This window comes from Talpa europaea (genome assembly GCF_964194135.1).
Source record: "Talpa europaea genome assembly, chromosome: 7".
NCBI lineage: Eukaryota > Metazoa > Chordata > Mammalia > Eulipotyphla > Talpidae > Talpa > Talpa europaea.
Genome location: NC_140074.1, coordinates 23676679 through 23700250, shown reverse-complemented (window position 1 = coordinate 23700250; position 23572 = coordinate 23676679). Strand labels below are relative to the sequence as shown.

General features: G+C 36.4%; 1 protein-coding gene across 1 annotated transcript in view; it reads left to right on the top strand.

The window, feature by feature from the left end:
• The window catches only part of CNTLN (centlein), a gene marked incomplete at its 5' end in the record, with an annotated part of 238450 nt that overhangs the window by 31971 nt on the left and 182907 nt on the right, over positions 1-23572 (top strand). The window contains one exon of the mRNA XM_084239276.1: positions 9665-9749. Coding sequence (XP_084095402.1) covers positions 9665-9749 — 85 coding nt within the window. The remainder of the gene's footprint in view (positions 1-9664; positions 9750-23572) is intronic.

The following is a 23572-nucleotide window of genomic DNA, read 5'->3' as shown; positions in this document are numbered from 1 at the left end:
TGAGCATGATCCCTTCCAGCGCCATCCATGTTGCAGCAAATTGCATGTGTTTATCTTTTTTGAATGCTGAGTAATATTCCATGGTATATATGTACCACATCTTCTTGATCCAGTCATCTATTTTTGGGCATTTGGGTTGTTTCCAAAGCTTAGCTATTGTAAACAGTGCTGCTATAAACATAGGGGTGCAGGTGTTCTTTGGAATTGATGTTTCTGTGTCCTTTGGGTAAATACCTAGGAGTGGAATTGCTGGGTCATATGGAAGCTCTATGTTTAGTAGGTCCAGAAATCTCCACACAGCTTTCCACAGTGGTTGGACCAGTTTGCACTCCCACCAACAGTGCAGAAGAGTTCCTTTTTCTCCACACCCTCGCCAACATTTGTTGTTGCTAGTTTTTTTAATATGTGCCATTCTCACTGGTGTAAGATGGTATCTCATGGTAGTTTTGATTTGCATTTCCCTGATGACAAGTGATGTTGAACATTTTTTCATATGCCTGTTGGCCATTTGCATTTCCTCTTCAGAGAAGTTTCTTTTAAGCTCTTCTGCCCATTTTTTGACTGGATTATTTTCTTTGTTGTTGTTGAGTCTCATCAGCTCTTTGCAGATTTTTGTGATCAGTCCTTTATCATTAGTGTTGGGTGCAAAAATGTTCTCCCAGTTGGTGGGGTTTCTCTTTGTTTTTGTTATTGTCTCTTTTGCTGTGCAAAAGCTCTTTAATTTGATATAGTCCCAGCTGTTTATCTTTGCCTTCACTATCACTGCTTTGGGTGATGTGTCTGTAAAGATGTCTTTGATGTGCAAATCACGTAGTGTTTCGCCTATATTTCCTTCTATATATTTTATGGTTTCAGGTCTTATGTCTAGTTCTTTAATCCATTTTGAGTTGATTTTTGTGTATGGTGTGAGGTGGTGGTCAAGCTTCATTCTTTTGCATGTAGCGACCCAGTTTTCCCAGCACCATTTATTGAACAAACTTTCTTTGCTCCAATGCATAGTCTTTGCTCCTTTGTCAAAGATTAGTTGACCATAAATCTGTGGGTTTATTTCTGGATTTTCAATTCGATTCCATTGGTCTGTATGTCTGTTCTTGTTCCAATACCATGCAGTTTTGATGATTATGGCTTTGTAGTATAGTTTGAAGTCTGGGAGTGTGATGCCTCCATTCCCTTCTTTTTTTTTCAGGAGAGCTTTGGCTATTCGGGGTTTTTTGTGATTCCATATGAATTTCATCAATAATTGTTCTATGTCTTTGAAGAATGACATTGAAATTTTGATTGGAATAGCATTGAATCTGTATATTGCTTTTGGAAGGATGGCCATTTTAATAATGTTTATTCTTCCAATCCATGAGCAGGGGATGTCTCTCCATTTCTTTGTGTCTTCTTCTATTTCTTTTAACAGTGTTTTATAGTTTTCTTTGTATAGGTCCTTTACCTCTTTTGTTAGATTTATTCCCAAATATTTGATTTTTTTTGTTTCAATAACAAAAGGGATGGTCTTTTTGATTTCTTCTTCTTCAGATTTATTGTTTGTGTATAGGAAGGCTACTGACTTTTGCGTGTTGATTTTGTATCCTGCCACTTTACTGAACTGATTGATGAGTTGAATTAGCTTTTCTGTGGAGTTTTTGGGGTTCTCTATGTATAATATCATATCGTCTGCAAATAGTGATAGTTTGACTTCTTCTTTTCCTATTTGGATTCCTTGGATGTCTTTCTCTTGAAAGACTATATGTATTTTTAATTTTTTTCCACACCACCATCTCTTACATCTTTTTAACCCTTTTATCCTTTCTCCTTCCTCTTAACTTTAGAAACTTCAATTTTATTACATCTGCTGATTTTTATAAGTATTTTACTTATTCAAATCATCCACTATTTAAATGTCCAAATTTGCCTTTGTCATTCTGACCTGCTTTACTACACCTGAATCCCTTCAACCTTTCATTTTCTTGTAAATGGCAGCATTCCTCTTTCCTTGTACCTGAGTAGTATTCCATAATGTGGATATATCACATCTTCCTGATCTAGTCTTCCATAACTGAACATTCAGGTTGTTTTCATTTCATAGTTATTATAAATAATGCTACTATAACCATTGCAGTTTTTTTATTTACTGGTTTTTGTGTTTTTTGGATAGGTGGCCAAGGGTAGACTGCTGGGTTAAACAGTATTTCCAGTTTGTAAAGGCAAATCTAGATCAGTTTCCATAAGGCTTCACCAGTTTGCATTCTCACTGACAGAATAGATTTCCTCTTTCTCCATATCCTCTCCAGCACTTGTTGTTAGGGTGATTTTAGTTAGTATGTGGCATTCTCACAGATGTGAACTGATAACTCATTGTGGCTTTAACTTGCACCTCACTTATTGGAAATCATGATAAACATTTTTCCATGTATATATTGATCTGGATAGCCTCTTTGGTGAATTGTCTGAGAACATATATATTTTTAATATATATAGTATATAATTTATACATTAATAAAAAATCAATAAAATGGCAGATACATTAACAGGCAATGACACATCAGAGAAAAAGACATTTCAGTTTTGAAAGTATGTTTAATTTTACTATAATTAAAGAAGCACAAAAAGAAAACCAATAGGCTGATGATGTGTTTGACATACTAATAATGCTTCCTAAATAGTTGATAGGAAAGTAATAAAGCAGGTTAAAGTACAAATACTAAAAGAGTAGTCATAATATATATGTTAGAAAACTTTCAAATATGGTTTATTAAAACTGTCCAACTACTGTGTGCCTATATTCAGAGGCTGAACATGTCTAGAAAAAAACTCTGAGCCATGATTGGTTTTACATACATTAATAACTACTAACCTCATGGGTCCTTAGTGCTACTTGGTAGTCATTTTTTTTTCTGGCTCATTTACTTTCTCAGTATCATAGAAGACTCTGATAAGTTCATTTATTTTTTTTTTTAATATTTTAAAGACTGTTTATACAAGCACTGGGGTACAAGCCAGAGGCATGGGAGGGTGAGAGAACTCACCAGAGACAGAGTGGGGAGCAAAACAGGCAGAAGGACCAAAGTACACTGCTGAGGAGAGCAGCAGGCAAGACAGGAGAGGTCTTCTTCGCCATGTGGGAATCTCCCAGGCTGGATGGGAATCGAACCCGCGCTGCAGAGGCTGTAGACCTTCACAGCGCTGCGCTCAACCCGCTGCGCCACTGGGGAGGCCCTCTCTTGTGTTTATTCTCGTCAACTTCTAACACTGCTTTCCCCAATCTCACTGTCAGCTGATGGCTACCTTTATGAATTTGTCAAATTAGTACTTGCTAAGTAGAGCACAGGATGCTTGAAGGTGAGCCATGGTTCAACAACAAACCACAGGAGAAAATGAAATAGAGAAGTTTATTACTGGAGGAAGTACCTGGAACATCATAAGGAGCAATTGGGGAGGTCACATCAGAGTGCAAACAGAGAAAAACAGGACGTGGGGCACATGTTATTAAAATACATAGGTGGAGTGCTCGGCAGTTACTGAGTTAAAGTGGGATTGGTCAACTCAAACTGAAAGAGCCAGGTGTGGTAAATCCTGGGGATCTTATCTAGGGTGCATAAGGAAGATGTATTGGGAGACAGGGGAGACTATTGCTTATAAAGCCTACTGGGAAAGTGTTATTAGGCATTTTATATTTGCTTGTGACTCTGCTAGCTGTTTTCTGGGGCATGAGGTACAAAAGGGAATTATTAGTTTAAAGTTAATGCAGACTGCTTGACCGAACCAAACAGATGCCAAGGCTTCCATGGAGCAGCTTAGCTAAACTCTGGACAGTGCCCTTAACCTCCTACACCACTGAGAAAATAGAAGTTCTTAAAAGAGAACTTCTGTTCCCTTCCATATCGTATCTACCAACATAACTGAATCTGTACCTATATTTCCCTTTTCATTTCTTTGAAGGAACTATTTATACTCTCAGATCTAAGGCCAAACTGTATATACACTAAAGCTTATAGGACCCAAGGATATCACTTTGTTAGGCTTTCATATCCACCATTATTACAAGACAGCTTTTGTCAAACCACCATTGATCTCAATACTGCTGAACTCCGCGCTCAGGCCTCATCTTACCTTCTTTGCAGTATTTGGCACAGTTGGGTCCTTTCATCTAGAAATACTTGTTCATTGAACTTTTTCTTTTGATTCTCTTCTTGCATGACTGCTTATCTTTCTTAGTATCATTTACTATTTCTTCCTCATTTTGCTCATCTATAAATGTTATTCTCTCAGGACTCAATTCTTAGACTTCTCTGTTCAGAATCACTTCCTAGGTGATCGCATGTACTCGTAGGTCTTTTAAATATATTTGGATGATTTCTACAGTTATATTGTCAGCCTTGACTTTACTGACCCCAGATTGGTTTTTCTAACTGCCTGCTTCTATATGTCAATTAACCATCTCAAATTTAGCTAGTCCAAATCTTAAATACAAACGTCCTTCATTCTCCACCTCTGTAGCTCAGATAATGTCTACTCTGTCCTTCTAGTTGCTCAGGAAAAAAACTGTGGAAACATTCTTGACTTATCTCCTTTCACATCTCAATCTAATGTGTCAAGAAATCCTGTTAGTTCTGTCTTCAAAATAGCAAGAATTTTATCACTTCACCACATAACCGAACCTACCTTTCTTGTCCAGTTCATCTTTATTTCTCACAGGGACTCTGCTTTTGCCTCCTAGTTAGTTTCTTTCCTTCTACCCCAGACCCCTAGTATCTCCCCTCGACCTGAGTTAGTATGATATATTAATTTATAATACATTATTAAATATTAAATTGTAATATGTTATTTCTCTGTTCAATAATGATCCTCTGTCTTCCCCTATCACTGAGAGTCAGATCCAAAGTTCATTTGACTTACAAGGTCATTTATTCCTGTATTCCTGCTAAACTGTGTCCTCATCTGCCACGAGGGGAGATGCATTTACTTCTTTGTTGTTCTTTGAAGGCACAAATTGTGCTCTTGCCTTAGTGACCTTGCACTTGCACTGCCTGCTAGTCCTGTGGCCCGAGCTTTCCATGACTTGCATGGTTTTCCTTGAAGTCTCTGATCAGTGCATTTTTTGTTCATTGTCCTATATAAAATAACAGCCACCCCCCTTTGCCCTCCAGTTCTGTGGGACTAGGTTATTGCTTATTATACTTATAATCAGCCAACACACTTTGTATTTATTTATGTATTATTTATTTTCAGTATCCATGAACTAGAATGTTAATTCCATGAAATGGTCACTTGATTTATGATCTTAGCTACAGTATTAGTCCCTAGGATGGTATCTGTCACATAAAAATGCTCAGTAAGCACCTGATGACTGAAGGATGTATTTGTATATTCGAAGTGAGTGTTTTGTTGTTACTGCTTTTCTTTTTGATACTTATTTGGTAAGCACCCTTTCAATCTGAGGATTTTTAAATTCTAAAACATTCTTAGCAATTGACTACTAAAAATATTGTTTTACCTTTCATCTCATTAAAATTTGCTTTTGGATAGGTGAAGGACCTATACAAAGAAAATTATAAAATGTTGTTAAAAGAAATAGAAGGGGGGCCTCCCTGGTAGCACAGTGGGTTGAGCGCAGCGCTGTGAGGTTGTCTACAGCCTCTGCAGCGCGGGTTTGATTCCCGGCCCACCAGGAAGATACCTACATGGCGAGGCAGACCTCTCCTGTCTCTCCTGCTGCTCCCCTCAGCAGTGTTTTCGGTCCATCTGCCTGGTTTGCTCCCCACTCTGTCTCTGGTGAATTCTCTCACCCTCCCATGCCTGTGGCCTATACCCCTGTTCTTGTATAGATAAATAAATCTTTAAAAAAAAAAAAGAAATAGAAGAAGACACAAAGAAATGGAAAGACATCCCCGGCTCATGGATTGGAAGAACTAGCTATCAAAATGGCCACCCTACCAAAAGGAATTTAAAGATTCAATGCTATTCCAATAAAAATTTCAATGACAGGGGCCTCCCTGATGGTGCACGGGGTTAAGCACCGCTCTGTGAGGCAGTCCACAGCCTCTGCAGCATGAGTTCGATTCCCGGCCAGCCAGGGAGTAACCCACATGGTAAAGCAGACCTCTCCTGTTTCACCTGCTGCTCCCCTCAGCAGTGTATTTCTGTCTGTCTGCCTATTCTGTTCCCCACTATGTCTCTGGTGAATCCTCTCACCCCCCACACCTCTGGCCCAGAACTTGCATGTATAAATAAATAAATCTTAAACAAAAAATAAAGAGTTTGACATCAAAAGCTAATGACTTTAAAAAAAAATTCAATGACAATCTTCAAAGAGATAGAACAAATACTGATGAAATTCATATGGAACCACAAAAAACCTCATATAGCCAAAGCTCTCCTGACCAAAAAGATGTAGAATTGTGTCACACACCCAGACTTCAAACTATACTACAAAGTCATAATAATTAAAACTGTATGGTATTGGAACAAAAACAGACACACAGGCCAATGGAATTGAATAGAAAACCCAGGAAAACCCACATATTTATGGGCAACTAATCTATGACAATGGTGCACAGAGTAGGCAAAGGAACAAGGACAATTTGTTCAATAAATGATGCTGGGAAAACTGAACTGCTTTATGCAAAAAATGAAGCTAGGCTACTACCTATACCTTGCACAAAAACCAACTCAAAATGGGTAAAGGACTTGGATATAAGACCTGAAACCATAAAATTTATAGAAGAAAATATAGGCAAAAAACTACATGACATACTTCTCAGTAACATCTTTAAAGATACATCCCCCAAAGCAAACAAAGTGAAGGAAAAGATGAACAGCTGGGACTACATCAAATTTAAAAGCTGCTATGCAGCAAAAGAGACATTAACCAAAACAAAGAGACACCCTACTGATTGGGAGAAAATTTTTTTCACACAATACTACTGATAAGGGACTAAAAACAAAGATCTACAAAGAGCTAACACAGCTCAACAAAAGCAAAGTAAACAATCCAGTGAAAAAATGAACAGGAGATCTAAAAAGATACTTCTCGAATTAAGAAATGCAAATTGCCAATAAATATATGAAAAAATGTTCAACATGACTTATAATCAGGGAAATGCAAATCAAAACCACAATGAGATACCTCCTTACACCAGTGAGAATGGTACATATTAAAAAAAAACAGGAACAACAAATGTTGGCGAGGATGTGGAGTAAAAGGAAATCTACACTGTTGGTGGGGATGCAAACTGGTACAACTATTATGGAAAGCTGTGTGGAAAGCTGTGTAGTTCCTCAAAACTACTAAAAATGGAGCTACCATATGACCCAGCAATTCCACTCTTGGAAATCTAACCAACAGACACAAAAACATTAATTCAAAAGGACACTTGCACCCCTTCGTGTATTGTAGCACTCTTTACAGTTGGTAAAGCTATGGAAACAACCCAAGTGCCCAAAAATAGATGACTGGATAAAGATGATGTGGTTTATATACACAATGGAATATTAGTCAGCAATCAAAAAAGATAAACTTGTGACATTCACAGCAACATGGATGGAACTGGAAGGGATTATGCGCAGTAAAATACGCAAGAAGGAAAAAGAAAAATATCAGGTGGTTTCACTTATAGGAGGAATGTAGGGGAACCAAATTAGGGATCAAGAAAAAATAATTATAATAAATTAAAAAAACAAATTTAACAGGCAATTATTAATCAAAGACACTACATGGGATGGGGGAGATAGAGGGACCAAAACAGGGGAGGGAAGAACACAGGGGACTATGGTGATGGTGCATGGGTAAATTGGTGGTGGGAATGTTATGGGCACTACATCAGAAAGGTGAAAGCATGTATTGTACAAAAACAAGAATGATATAAAATATACATATAAAAATAAATAAACTAGAGTATATGTCAAAAAAATAAAATTTGCTTTTGGAACTCTTTAGGTGTACATCGGAGTTTTCCAGTGAAATCTACATTTTTTGTTTCCATATTTTTAATTTCATTGCTTTTCTAAACAGTGTTCTACATGAACCCCTCATTGCTATGTTCTTTTTCACTACTACTTATCTTTTTGAGCTTAACCCATTTTTTTTTTGTTTTAGTGATTATAATATAAATTTATTTTCAGGGTATTAAGTAGAAAATTTTAGATCCACCTGTTCTTGTTTTTCTTACTAATGTTATTCTTTTATTTTTTTAAACTTCCTTATTTATTTTAATGTCTTTCAGTTTGTTATTTTTGTCTAGAATGACTGATTCTTTGGATTATTGAGTTAGTGTGTATATGTATTATATAAGTATTTGGAGTTGATGTTTTCTTTATGTGGAATTTTTTGTTTATGATCACATCTTGAATGACGGGTTGTTGCTATTGTTCTCTTTGTCCCTTAACCCCCACTACCCCTTTTTTTCTCATGCTGCCTTTATAGAATTTCATATTTACCACTAAATTGTCACCTGTATTCCATTTCCCCATATTGAAATAGGTTTTATATTTATAGCTTGAGGCTGTTAACCAGCAGAGATACTAGAGATTTACTGTATTCAGTTTCTGAGCTATAGAGTATGTTTTGGCTCAGCTTCTGACTGGTATGTTTTATCTATAAAATTTTGCCTTTCTAGAACTTTAATATAAACCTTGGTACCAGGCAAGTGCTATCTGCAGTGGTTGAGAGCCTCACCCTAGCCTCTGATTTCAAACAATGAGCCTGGTTATGCTTCTACATACTGAATAAGTCACTTTTATTCTCTGTTATCCCCTGGATCCTGGCTCATAGTTTAGTGTTTTAGTTTGATTTGCATCCCTCAGAGATGTGCCTGTGTTTCTTCTTTCTTTTCTGATTTTCTGTTAATACTATACATTTAGACAAAAAGGACCTGAAAGTGTGAACTTACTTTGCTAACTTAATGGAAGTCTAATTTAAATCTTTTCTATCTGCTGTTACACCATTTGAAGTTACCTTTTATAAATAGTGGCATGCTTTTCCAACTGGTGTTCCTTCTGTCTAGTATGCCCTGTGCTTTTGGAGTTCTTTTGCTTCATTTTCCTCTTTTTTGAGTGAGGATTCTTTCCTTCTTTCTTTTTCCTTACTTGTACACTCTGATTCATGAGTTGTTTAGGCACAAATTTCTGTGTATTTTATTTTAAGAAGACTTAAAATAATTGTGCTTTGATTATCCAGTTACCATTTAGTGTAGTTAGTAATATTCTCAGAAACTAGAAATGTTTAGGAAGGAATCAGAAAAATTGATTCATAGGATGTTGATTACTTGTAAATGTTAGTTCTCTCTTCTGAGTCTTTTACTTAATGCTAAATATTTTACTCCTTACATAATTTGTGTATATAAAGTGTTCATGTTAACAAGCACACATTTACTCATTTGTTAATTATTGTAAATTAATGACATAATGGTCATTGCAGACAAAATTAACACATTTTAAGTATTTTTAATTATTTGAATCTGGCAACTAAATTGTTCTTTTTGTATGAAGTTGTCTAAGTTGTCAGCAGTTTTAAGTTGTCACTTGCCATATGGCTCTGATTAATTCTGAAAGGGCTGTCAACTCCAGATAATTTAATTTTCTGTATTTTAAAGTGACATTATTATCAGGATATGAAAATTTAAAGTATTAAGCTACCAATGGCTAATAAAGTCTCAGTAATTGTATGTTTTATTTCTAGAGAAAAACAGAAATCTGAAGCTAAAGACAGAAAAGTTTTAGAAATTCTGCAAGTCAAGGATGCTAAAATTCAAGAATTGGAACAGGTTGGTTTTACAATAGAAGATACTAAGAATTACTTCGTTTCAGTTAGTAGAGCTTTACAGTTATTTAAATTATTTTTGCAATTAATTTGTATTAAACTATCAGTGTAATTATGTCACATCAGTACCATATTGGAACTATGTCATATTTTTTCATTATTATGCTTTGCTTGTAGCTTATTTTTTTTTTCTATATAGACTATGTCATGTGTACATTAATATCTTGAAATAGTTATAGTTTTATAACTTTTCTTGAATTTTGTCTTTAATTATTAATGGTTATAATTCACTTCTAAAACTTGTAAATATTCAGATGATTTCATTTTTAGAAAAGATGAGCAATAATTGTGATACTGTTTCATCTTTTGACAACTTACCTTTTTGAATTAATGTAAGCCTATCTTAGGTATAATGAGCAAATTATGTAATTACCATAATTTTATAGATATATAAATAACTATGAATATATAAATATATAACATATAAATCCATAAATATTTAAATGTATGTATACATATATGAAACTATAAATTATTCCTGCAAAATTTCATGTGGTCACTGATTTCAAGAATCACTTTCAAGGTATAAATATTAAAAATAAAGGTAAAAGAAATTTACTGTAAGAATGGTCTAATCATGATATAATATTTAAATTCACTTTATACCTAATTGCTCATTGTGGGTTAATTATCTATAGTTTTTCTGGGTTAAATAGAGGTTCATTTTTTTCAACTATGCTCTTCTGACTTTTGATTCTGTTTTCCTTCCTGGCCCATTAAAGGGTCATGAAAACTTTGATCTAAGGTTTGTTATTCTTATAAAGTTGTTTTCTTTAAAGGACTAAAGTGGAGGTTAACTTGGGTAAAAGATTCAATTATTTTTCCATTACTGCACACATATGAACACTTTATAAATTGGAATATTGATTCATAAATTTGAAATTCATACCTTCTCCAGTGTTGCATTTTCTAAGGCAAAATTTTAGAAGTAACATTTTAGTCAATTCTGGAAAAACAGTTGTGTTTGCCCCCTGAATGTTTAACAATATCAGAATGCTCTCTAGTATAATAAATATTGTCATGTTACTTAAATTTCATTGAGAAAACAAGTCATGTGACCAACCAAGATTTGGTGTTTTTGAAAAATGTAGGTCCAGGCTAAGTAATCTTTCTTTCTCAGTTGCAAAAGTAATCTTTCTTTCTTAGTTGCAACTCTGTTTTATGTAGAAGAATGGATTTTTGGCATTCTTTGGTACCCTGTAAGTTCACAAACTATAGGGACTACTTTGTTTACCAGATCTAGGTTGTGATAGTATACCAGTTAAAAAAAAAGTTGACTTTCTTAAGTGGCAATTTCTTTTCCCCTTTTCTTTGTTAAATTCTTTTTTCTACTTTTTTTCTTGGAATAGATATTTCACTGTTTATATTTTTGTGCAGAATCACTTAGCTCATATATAAAATACCAAGTTCCCATAAAATAAATTGTTTTTGGGTCTCCTAATTTATTTTTAGGGCCCCTTGTTTCTTTTCTTTCTTTTTTTTATGTCTTCATATTCTTTTATAAAACTGAAATCAAACATAATATAACATAAATATTAAAGATCAAGTCACAATTCTAATGCCCCAACAGTGACCCATGCAACTAGATGAATTGCTTTACCTATAAATTGTTAAATAAAAGTATAAATCTAGGATCTGTATTATATCCTAGCAAAGATAGGTATTATAATATTTTCAATATTATTTTTTTTAAATAATAAATTTTAGTTTTATATTCCCCATACAATTGCAGCCCCGCCCATTCTGACCCCAATCCCTCCCCTCCCGCCCCCGCCCCCCTAAAAGTGTCTCTGGTTCATAATTTTTTGTTGATTTTGATTTTCACTTTCTTATAGTTATTCATTTTCCTGGTCCCTTATTTAAGTTTTCTAGATTCCTGCTATGAGTGAGACCATCCGGTATTTTTCTTTTTCTTTCTGGCTTATTTTGCTGAGCATAATCCCTTCCAGCGCCATCCATGTTGCTGCAAATTGCATGTGTTTATCTTTTTTGAATGCTGAGTAATATTCCATGGTATATATGTACCACATCTTCTTGATCCAGTCATCTATTTTTGGGCATTTGGGTTGTTTCCAAAGCTTAGCTATTGTAAACAGTGCTGCTATAAACATAGGGGTACAGGTGTTCTTTGGAATTGATGTTTCTGTGTCCTTTGGGTAAATACCTAGGGGTGGAATTGCTGGATCATATGGAAGCTCTATGTTTAGTAGGTCCAGAAATCTCCACACAGCTCTCCACAGTGGTTGGACCAGTTTGCACTCCCACCAACAGTGCAGAAGAGTTCCTTTTTCTCCACACCCTCGCCAACATTTGTTGTTGCTAGTTTTTTTAATATGTGCCATTGTCACTGGTGTAAGATGGTATCTCATGGTAGTTTTGATTTGCATTTCCCTGATGACAAGTGATGTTGAACATTTTTTCATATGTCTGTTGGCCATTTGCATTTCCTCTTCAGAGAAGTTTCTTTTTAGCTCTTCTGCCCATTTTTTGACTGGACTATTTTCTTTGTTGTTGTTGAGTCTCATCAGCTCTTTGCAGATTTTTGTGATCAGTCCTTTATCATTAGTGTTGGGTGCAAAAATGTTCTCCCAGTTGGTGGGGTTTCTCTTTGTTTTTGTTATTGTCTCTTTTGCTGTGCAGAAGCTCTTTAATTTGATGTAGTCCCAGCTGTTTATCTTTGCCTTCACTATCACTGCTTTGGGTGATGTGTCTGTAAAGATGTCTTTGATGTGCAAATCACGTAGTGTTTCGCCTATATTTCCTTCTATATATTTTATGGTTTCAGGTCTTATGTCTAGTTCTTTAATCCATTTTGAGTTGATTTTTGTGTATGGTGTGAGGTAGTGATCAAGCTTCATTCTTTTGCATGTAGCGACCCAGTTTTCCCAGCACCATTTATTGAACAAACTTTCTTTGCTCCAATGCATAGTCTTTGCTCCTTTGTCAAAGATTAGTTGACCATAAATCTGTGGGTTTATTTCTGGATTTTCAATTCGATTCCATTGGTCTGTATGTCTGTTCTTGTTCCAATACCATGTAGTTTTGATGATTATAGCTTTGTAGTATAGTTTGAAGTCTGGGAGTGTGATGCCTCCATTCCCTTCTTTTTTTTTCAGGAGAGCTTTGGCTATTCGGGGTTTTTTGTGATTCCATATGAATTTCATCAATAATTGTTCTATGTCTTTGAAGAATGACATTGAAATTTTGATTGGAATAGCATTGAATCTGTATATTGCTTTTGGAAGGATGGCCATTTTAATAATGTTTATTCTTCCAATCCATGAGCAGGGGATGTCTTTCCATTTCTTTGTGTCTTCTTCTATTTCTTTTACCAGTGTTTTATAGTTTTCTTTGTATAGGTCCTTTACCTCTTTTGTTAGATTTATTCCCAAATATTTGATTTTTTTTGTTTCAATAACAAAAGGGATGGTCTTTTTGATTTCTTCTTCTTCAGATTTATTGTTTGTGTATAGGAAGGCTGCGGACTTTTGCGTGTTGATTTTGTATCCTGCCACTTTACTGAACTGATTGATGAGTTGAATTAGTTTTTCTGTGGAGTTTTTGGGGTTCTCTATGTATATTATCATATCATCTGCAAATAGTGATAGCTTGACTTCTTCTTTTCCTATTTGGATTCCTTGTATGTCTTTCTCTTGTCTTATTGCTCTGGCTAGGACTTCCAATATTATATTGAAAAGCAGTGGTGAGAGTGGACATCCTTGTCTTGTTCCAGATCTTAATGGCATTGTTTTCAGCTTTTCACCATTGAGAATGATACTGGCTGTTGGCTTGTCATAGATGGCCTTTATGATGTTGAGGTATGTTCCTTGTATCCCAAGAATTTCAAGGGCTTTTATCATGAATGGGTGTTGCACTTTGTCGAAAGCTTTCTCAGCATCTATTGATATTATCATATGGTTTTATATTTCTTTTTGTTGATGTGTTGGATAACGTTGATTGATTTTCGGATGTTAAACCATCCTTGTGTCCCTGGAATGAATCCTACTTGGTCGTGGTGAATTATCTTATGGATACATTGTTGGATTCTGATAGCTAAAATTTTATTGAGGATTTTTGCATCAGTGTTCATTAGGGAGATTGGCCTGTAGTTTTCCTTTTTTGTGTTGTCCTTGTTCGGTTTTGGTATTAGTGTAATGTTGGCTTCATAGAACGTGTTTGGTATTGTCCCTTCCTTCTCAATTTTTTGGAAGAGTTTGTGAAGGATAGGCACTAATTCGTCTCTGAATGTTTGGTAGAATTCATTTCTAAATCCATCAGGTCCTGGGCTTTTGTTTTTGGGGAGGTTTTTGATTACCATTTCAATTTCGCTAATTGTAATTGGTCTGTTTAGGTGTTCTATTTCTTCTTTATCTAGCTTTGGGTGATTGTAGAGTTGTAGGAATTTGTCCATCTCCTCTAGATTGTTAAACTTGTTTCCATATAACTGTTCATAGTAGTTACTGATTATTCTTTTGATTTCTGCTGTGTCCCTTGTGATTTCTCCTCTTTCATTTATGACCCTGTTTATTTGTGCTTTCTCCCTTTTTTCCTTTGTGAGCCTGGCTAGGGGTTTGTCTATTTTATTGATTTTTTCAAAGAACCAGCTCTTGGTTTCATTGATCTTTTGGATTGTTTTTTTAGTTTCAATTTCATTTATATCTGTTTTGGTTTTTATTATTTCTTTTCTTCTACTGGTATTGGGGGTTTTTTGTTGTTCTTTTTCTAGATCTTTGAGCTTCGAGATTAGGTTGTTTCTTTGAGTTCTTTCTTGTTTCTTGATGTGAGCTTCTATTGCTATATATTTTCCTCTTATTACTGCTTTTGCTGCATCCCATACATTTAGGATATTGGTGTCCTCCTTGTCGTTCAATTCAAAGAATTTTTTAATTTCTTCTTTGATCTCCTCATTAGTCCAGTGGTCTTCCAGTAGTGTGATTTTTAATCTCCATGAGGTAGGAAGGTTCCTTTCCTTCTTTTTATGGTTTATTTCTAGTTTGATGCCTTCATGGTCAGAAAAGATGGTTGATATGATTTCAATCTTGGTGTATCTGTTGATGTTTGTCTTGTGCCCCAGGATGTGATCGATCCTGGAGAATGATCCGTGTGCGCTTGAGAAAAATGTGTACTCCGTTTTTTTGGGATTTAGTGTTCTATATATGTCTGTTAAGCCCAATTGCTCTAGGTCCTTATTTAGAGCTTTGGTTTCTTTACTTATTTTTTGTCTTGATGATCTATCCGTTGTTGATAGTGGTGTGTTGAAGTCTCCCACTACGTATGTGTTTTCTCTGATGTCTGTTTTCAGAGAGGACAACAGTTGTCTGATATATTTTGGTGCTCCTTCGTTTGGTGAGTATATGTTAATGAGTGTTATTTCTTCTTGAAGTATTGTCCCCTTGATCATTATGTAGTGACCATTGGGGTCTCTTTTTATCTTTTTGAGTTTGAAATCTGTTTTATCTGATATAAGTATAGCTGTTCCTGCTTTCTTTTTTGGTCCATTTGCTTGTAGGATTGTTTTCCATCCTTTAACTTTGAGCCTATTTTTATCTTTTGTAGCTAAATGTGTTTCCTGGAGACAGCAAAAGGTTGGGTTTTGTTTCTTAATCCAGGCTGCAACTCTGTGTCTTTTTATTGAAGAGTTTAGTCCATTTACATTTAGAGTTAATATTGATATGTTAACATCTGTATTTGCCATTTTGATTGTCTTTCCTTTGATTTTATTTATTTATTCTTTTAATAACTTTTTTTTTTTTTTTGGCCTTCTTTCATTGTTATTCGTCCCTCTGAGGTTCTGGCTTTAGGACTCCTTGTAGTATTTTTTGGAGTGGGGGTTTAGTTGTAATGAAATTCTGGAGTTTCTGTTTGTCTGGGAAGGTCCATATTCTTTCTTCAAAGAGGAAGGAGAGCTTTGCGGGATAGAGTTTTCTTGGTTGGCATCTGTTTTCTTGGAGTCTGTTGACTATGTCCCTCCACTCTCTCCTTGCCCGTAGTGTTTCTTCGGAGAAGTCTGATGTCAGCCTGATTGGCTTTCCTTTGAATGTTATCTGTTTCTTCCCTCTTGCCAGCTTCATTATTTTTTCCTTGTCCTGGATTCTTGGGAGCTTTACTATTATGTGTCTTGCTGTATTTTTCCTTTCGTCGTGGAAGTTTGGTGTTCTTCTTGCTTCTTGTATATCAATTTTCAGCTCCTTCTTCACATTTGGGAAGTTCTCTTCAATTATCTCTTTGAATATTTTCTCTGTTCCTACATCTCTCTCCTCTCCTTCTGGTATTCTTATAACTCTTATATTTCCTTTCCTCATGGAGTCAGATAGTCTCGAAGTCTTTCTTCGTTCTTTTTCCTTCGTACTTGTCTTTCCTTTTCTGTTTTGGTTCTTTTTATTTCTGTGTCTTCAAGAGTACTTATTCGTTCTTCCATTTCATCTATTCTGCTTTCATTGCTTTTCCCAGAATTCTTTAGTTCTTCCATTAATTCTTTGATCTCCTGCATTTCTTTTACTTCCCTCTTTAGGGACTCAATTTCATTCTTCTGACCATTGTTTTCCCTCTCTAGGGACTCAATTGCATTCTTCTGATCGTTGATTATTTTTCCCTTATCATTGTTTTCCATTATGACTTCTGTCAGTTTTTTAATCACGGCAATTTTAAATTCTCTTTCTGGGAGTCTCAGAAGTTCTTCCAAGTTACTGTCGTTGCAATCTAGGGGCTGGTTTTCTTTTTGTGGTGTGCTTTTTCCCTGGGGAGTTGCTAGGTTGCGTGTGGTTCTCTACTCCCTACTGTCTGTTTTCTAATTTGCCGTATGCGTTGGGACACTGTGTTGTTGGGACTGGCCGGCATCTTGGGTGAGCTTCTCTGCTCCCCCCTGGTTCCTCCAGGAGCCATATGTCAGTTTCAAGCAGTCTTTACTGGAAAAAGGTCCCTGTTCTAAAATGCCGATGTGGGGACACACTCCCCTGTGCGCCTGGTCTGCCCCGGCTGTGGGTTCCTGCTCCCCCTCTGGGCTTGGACTGCAGGCCAGAGGGGGTCTGGCGTGGGCGAACTTCTCCCGCTCACCTCTGGCTCCTGAGGAAGCCTTCTTTAGTGAAGAAATGTAGTCTTTACTGAAGAAATGTCCCTGTTCTAAAATGGTGATGTGGGACACACTCCCTGTGCATCCGGTCTCAGGCACACTCTTCTGCGCGCCTGGTCTGCCCCGGCTGTGGGTGCTCGCTCCCCCTGTGGGCTCAGACTACTGGTCGGAAGGGGCCCGGTGTGGGCTAACTCCCCAGCTGGCCACTGGCTCCTCCAGGAGCCTCTGCTGTCTTCAAGTCACTAGGTGGCGCCAGAGATCTCTCCTAGAGCCCTTGGGGAGCTGATTTTCCACCCCGTGGGACAGGGAGCAGAGCGGGGATGGTAGGGTACACCTCAACGGCTTTGGGGTGCTATGTCTGCCTTGTGCCCCACCATCGTGGGGAATCCACGCCCCTAATTTCGTGCCCCGGGTCTCAGTTCCAAAGCCCTCAGTTCCAGGACGCTGGCTGTAGCCCAGTTCAGTGGCGCGGGAATGGCGCCTTTTGAATCCCGCTCCCCTGCCTGGGCGCCTGGTTCCTGCTCACTCAGTGAGGGCCTCTGCGCGTCTCCCCGCAAGCCTAGGTCGCAGGCGCGGGGACCTGGGCAGCTGCGATCCGTGTCCGCGTTTGCTTTTCAACCGCACTGCTTTTCCGCGGGATCCCGATTCTGGTCCGCGCTGCTTTTCCGCGCAATCCCGATCCCGATCCGCGTCTGCTTTTCCAGCGCGCCGCTTTTCCGTGCAAGCTTACCTGGCGTCCGGGGCTGTGTGCTGGTGCTGGTATCCTCCTGGGCGGCGGGGTCTCTCTTTAATGGCGCCTGGAGCTCACCTCTGTGGCGGATCCTGCAGGATTCTCCACAGCCCCTGTTCACGGGGTGCGGTGGCTGCAATAGTTCCTTTCCACTCACAGTCCCGCTTGCTGCGTAGTTTGTTCTTGTTGGTCCTTTTAGTTTGTTTTTTTTTTTTTCCCCCTCCTCTCTGCTGGTCAGAGAATGCCGACTTTGTGGGCGGGGGAGGGGAGCAGGTTTCTGTGCTTTCCTCCCTTCTGGTCCTCTTTTATGGCAACTTTCTTCTTCGGGCAGTTTGCTGGCGTCACCCGTTTATCTTCCGTGTCCCACTTCTCACTGGGACCTGCCGCTTTTCCTCCCTATTAACTTATTTTTAATGGGAGATCTTACTCGCAGAGTCTCCTCGCCGCCATGTTGCTCCGCCCCCTCCCCTTGTTTCTTAACCTAAATATGTTTATTTCTGTGCAATGATAGTTATGATTTTCTACAAGGTATATTTTCAGTTCAATTCAAGAAAGTCCTGTTATGGTACTATGGAAAATTCAGTGTACAGTTTTTGCTTTTAATCATTTTAAATCTCTTTGAGGAGTAGAGTGGGGATGAATGTAAGGTGCAAGTAACTATATTCTCCCTGAGTAGATGATAGGTTCTGTGAGGGGAGGAATCCATATATAACCATTGAACCTTGTATACCTAACACCTGATATCCACCATATTGCCTGGCTCATAATACATACTCATGAAGTATTGTTGAATGTATAGAATCAATACATTATAAATGCCATGTGAGAATCACAAGCAGAATGCTATAAATATTCAATAGGAGAGATTAAGTTCTCTGAAGAGGTCTTAAAAAAGTATTCAAATAGGGTTTAACAGGTAGATTGTAGGAGATTTTCCAGAGTGAATACTACGTAAACATATAAAGGTAGGAGTCTACAAACTGTTTGGGTGATGTTGAAATTTATATTTTGTTTCATAGATAATATATAGGCATTTAGGCTGAGTGATCTCATTAGTGTTATGTTCCACTTGTACTAAGGAAAGGCCTTGATTGCTTAAGTGAAAAATTTGGACTTTACTAGTAAGTTAAAAGAATCTACCTAGATTTTCATGAAGGACCTAAAACTAATTGAGCTGCTGTCTGTGATGATAAAATTAATAGTGTATACATTTAGAAAATCAAAGGAGAAAATGGAATGGACTGTTAGGAAGTTATTTCATAGTGTAAGTTTAATGACACAAACCTGAATTGTTTGGTTTACAGGAATTAAAGTTATGCAGTGGAATGACAAGGACTTACTAGTAATTTGAAAATGACATTTGGGTTTTCATCCTAGAGAACCAGGAAAACAGTGGCATTGTTATCAGAAACAATACTCTTTTATCAAGAAGCTCAGCTTGCTATGATAATAAGATTTTGAGCTTCTTTTAGATAACTTATATTTTGGTTATTGGTATGAATTCCATGTAGAGATCTTTAGCAACCTGTTTATAGGATCTTTTGAAAGGAGTTGTCTTCTTTTTTTTTTTTTTTTTTGAAGATTTATTTATTTATTTATACAAGCACTGGGTACAGTCAGAAGTGCGGGAGGGTGAGAGAATTCACCAGAGCCAGAGTGGGGAGCAGAAGGAAGTACACTGCTGAGAGGAGCAGTGGGCAGCAGGAGAGGTCTGCGCGCCATGTGGGACTCTCACCCGGGGATTGAACCAGCGGAGCTGCAGAGGCTGCGGGCAGCTTCGCAACCCAGCGCTCAACCGCTGCACCACTGGGGAGCTGTCTTCTTGAGATTTATATATTTAATGTTAATAGAAGACTAAACAGTGAGAATTCTGAGAGTAAATGAGAGGGAAAGATGGTTCAGGAAAGACGAGAGAGAATAATATGCAATTTCTTTTGAATTGAGAAAGAGTTTCAAGAAGTAAAAGGCAGTCAATGATGAAAACTGCTACAAAAACAGTGGGGTTTGTGAAAAGGCTAAGTTCAGCAATATAAAGTTTTTAGTGATTTTAGAAAGTGATACAAGTGGATTGGAATATAAAATCTTAAGGGATCACTGAATTCTAACAAAGTATGAAAATGAATGAGGAAATGTGACAGGGCAGAGAAAGATAATGCACTTAAAATTGTTAGGCAAGATCTTTGAAAATAGAGAAGGAAATGATAACTAGACAAGGAATATTAGTCATGGAACTTAATTTCTTTTCTTAACTCACTATTCCCCCAGCTTTGTTTTTAGAACTAATGTGTTATATCTTTGTCCATCCTTTTATATTGCATCTTTAGATGAATTACTTGTATGTTGTATTTTTTGTGTGTTGACTCAATCTATATGTACCTTTTTAAAGCTAAGTTTGCTTATCTGCATTTCTTGACATAATATATAGGGAGTCCAAAAATAAGTTTTGCTTTTCAGTTACAGTTAGTTTTCTTAGCTGTTTCCCTTTCTCCATTTACCATTGTTTTAGTTGTTGTGGTTTTATTACTTCTGTATTTCTTATTAAAGTTTCTTGTCCATTTGAAAGTGGGTCATATAAATAATATATTAACTATGCTCAAGTATTGCCTGATATAGTTTCAGGTCTTATTCTTTTGCCCCTCCCCCCTTCCCCCCTGCTTCATACTATTATTCTCTTCTTACTCTATAGAATTCTCTTGACCATGATATGAATTATTAATTTCATAGCTTATCCATAATAAATTATTTGTTCCAGACATACTTTCTCTTGTCACCCTTTATACTTTATGGTTCCTCTGAGTTCTAGTTGCTATTTTAATATTAACTCAAGCCAGACCATTAAGAATGTGCTCTACTCTAACCAGAAAAGTTTGTTGAAAAAGTTTCATAAAGCTAATTTTAAAAATGTACTGTAACTGTATATACTTGTGATTTCATTATTTTTTTAATACATTTATTCATTTATGCATACAAGAGCTGGGGTACAAGGCCAGAGATGGGGGCGGGTGAGAGGATTCACCAGAGGCAGAGCGGGGAACAGAACAGGCAGACTGACTGAAACATTCTGCTGAGGGGAGCAGTGGATGAGACAGGAGAGGTCTGCTTTGCCATGTGGGTTGCTCCCTGGCTGACCGGGGATTGAACTCATGCTGCAGAGGCTGTGGTTTGCTTCATAGTGAGGTGCTTAACCCCTTGTGCCACCAGGGAGGCCCTGATTTCATTATTTAAAGTACATCTTTGAGGGTATTTTTATCAGGGAAATAAGTTGCATCATATTTACAAATCATTGAGGGTTTAATTTATCAATCTTCTTCAAATTGGAGTACATCTTTGATTATTACTCTGATGATTATACAATATAAATTTATCAAACTATCAGAATATTTTTGTTACCAATTTCAAACTATATTGTGCCTTTTCATTTATAGTTGCCTGTTAATTTTGTTTTTTTATTTATTCTTTTTTTTTCTGATGCCTTATTTGGTTCCCAATATTCCTCCTATAAGTGAAACCGTCTGATATTTTTCTTTTTCTTCTGGCTTATTTCACTGAACACAATCCCTTCTAGCTTCACTCATGTTGCTGCAAATGTCATGAGTTGTATTTTTTTTTTTTTTTTGGTTGTTGAATAGTATACCATTGTGTATATATATCACATCTTCTTGATCCAGTCATTTACTTTTGGGCATTTGGGTTGTTTCCATAGCTTACCTATTATAAATAGTGCTGCAATAAACATAGGGGTGCAGGTATCCTTTTGAATTTTTTTATGTTCTTTGGGTAGATTTCTAGGAGTTAATTGCTGGGCCATATGGTAGCTCCATTTTCAGTAGTTTGAGGAATCTCTACACAGCTTTCCATAGTGGTTGGACCAGTTTGCATTCAATAAATTAAAAAAAAATTAGCAGGCAACTATAAATCAGAGACATTCTGCAGGGGAGCGGGAGGAGAGGGATCAGAGCAGAGGAGGGAAGAACAAAAGGGACTACAGTGATGGTGCCCGGGTGACTTGGTGGTGGGTATTTTACAGGGACTTCACCTGGGAGGAGAAAGCAACATTACACAAAAATGAACAATGATGTCAAATATATATAAATAAATAAATTATAAAAAAAGAAATTAAGTCTTTATTTGTCTTTGTGTTTCACTAAATTTACTCATATGCCAAAATTTAAATTATTGAATCTCATAAAGGGCTTACTATTGTATCATTTATATTATCATTTCTAGTTTACAGTAGTGGAAAATCCCTTTTAAAACTTAAATAATTTGATTCAGTGTTCTATCCTTCCTAGACTCTAAATAAGCTCCAGAATACATGAATATGCTCAGGTGTTGTCATTTTTCCTCTCAAAGTACATGCTTGTACATATTTTATAAACAGTCTTAGTGTTAACATGATAGAATTTATTTTTCATTGCCAACCTCTATTCCTAGACATTTACTAATTGAGTTTGGGAGAGAGTATGGGTACATCAACAATTAGCAAGATTAGGTAGTTATATATTTAATGAATAATATAGGTAATACAGAAATTTCAAAATGAAAGAAATTATTTTCATAGTGGTAGCAAACCTTTATAGAAGAGGTGGAAACTGAATCCTAAAGGAGGATAAGACTTAGATGAGATTAGAAAAGTGGCTATGAATTGAGGATAACCATATTTATACATCTATTTGTATGCTGTTGATTGAAGACACATTTTCTTATGCTCTAGTATTTAAATAAGTAAAAGTTAAGATTATATTGCAGTGCCATTTACACCTACTGGCTTTTTAAAATATCAAGTCTGAGAGTCAAGTATTGGTGCAGATTTGGAGCTATGGTAATTCTTGAAGTACATATATCCTATGATGTCCTATGATGCACAATTTAATCTTTTAGCATATATAATTTAGAACACTTCTTTTCAAATATTTATTAATATGATCCATACACTAAGAAAAAATACCATTTTCTCTTAAAATCCAGTGTACATACATGAAGTAAAGTTTTATAATAGTTTTCCCTACTATGTGTAATAAAGATTAGATGTAATTCATTTACTGACCCATTACTAGATTGTATTCTACAGTTTGAAAAATACTGCTTGTGAGACATTCTGGTTCATCTGTATCATGAGACAAGCTTAAAGATTGTTCATAGCAACATTGCTTGTATACGCCTTTCCCCAAAATAGGAAGCAGATGCAATATACATTTTCAAGAGTTGGATAACTATTTTATAGTTAAATATACATATATATATGTATACACACACACACACACACGCACACACACACATATATATATATATATATATATATATATAATGGAATGATGCTTTACACCAAGACAGTTAAGCCAAGACAGTTGATCTTCAGGTATATTCATCAATATAGTGAATTTGGGAATAATGTTGAGCTAATAATAACTAATGCGGAGCAAAAATCATACTACACCTATTCTTTGTACTATGATTTAATTTATACAAAACTCAAAAATAGGCTGAATTTTAGAATACATTGATTAGGGGGCATATACATGTCCCCTATTAGGTACACACACACACACACACACACACATAAAGAAAAACCAGAGAAGGAAAACACCAAATTTCAGGATAGGGCTTACTCCTGGAGGTCATAGGAGGTGTCAGAGGATCCTACAGACATTTCAAAGACAATGGTAAAGAAGAAGTTGTATTTGTTAGTTTGATGGTTGTGGATACAAGGTTGCCTTTTTTATTCTATTTCTTTACACCATACACACATATATTATTTTTCTGTGTATTCATCACTTAAAATATTTTTGAGAATTAAAATGAAAGCAGCAATTAGCATTACAACTGAAAAATGTTAGACTATAGATTACTTTTCCTTTATTCCTTAAACTCCTCCCATTTTTCATCCTGGCCTTAAGTTTCAATTTACTCTGAAGTCCTTTGGAGAGGGTTTGAAAAGGAGTAAATATGGGAGTATAAAATAAATTAG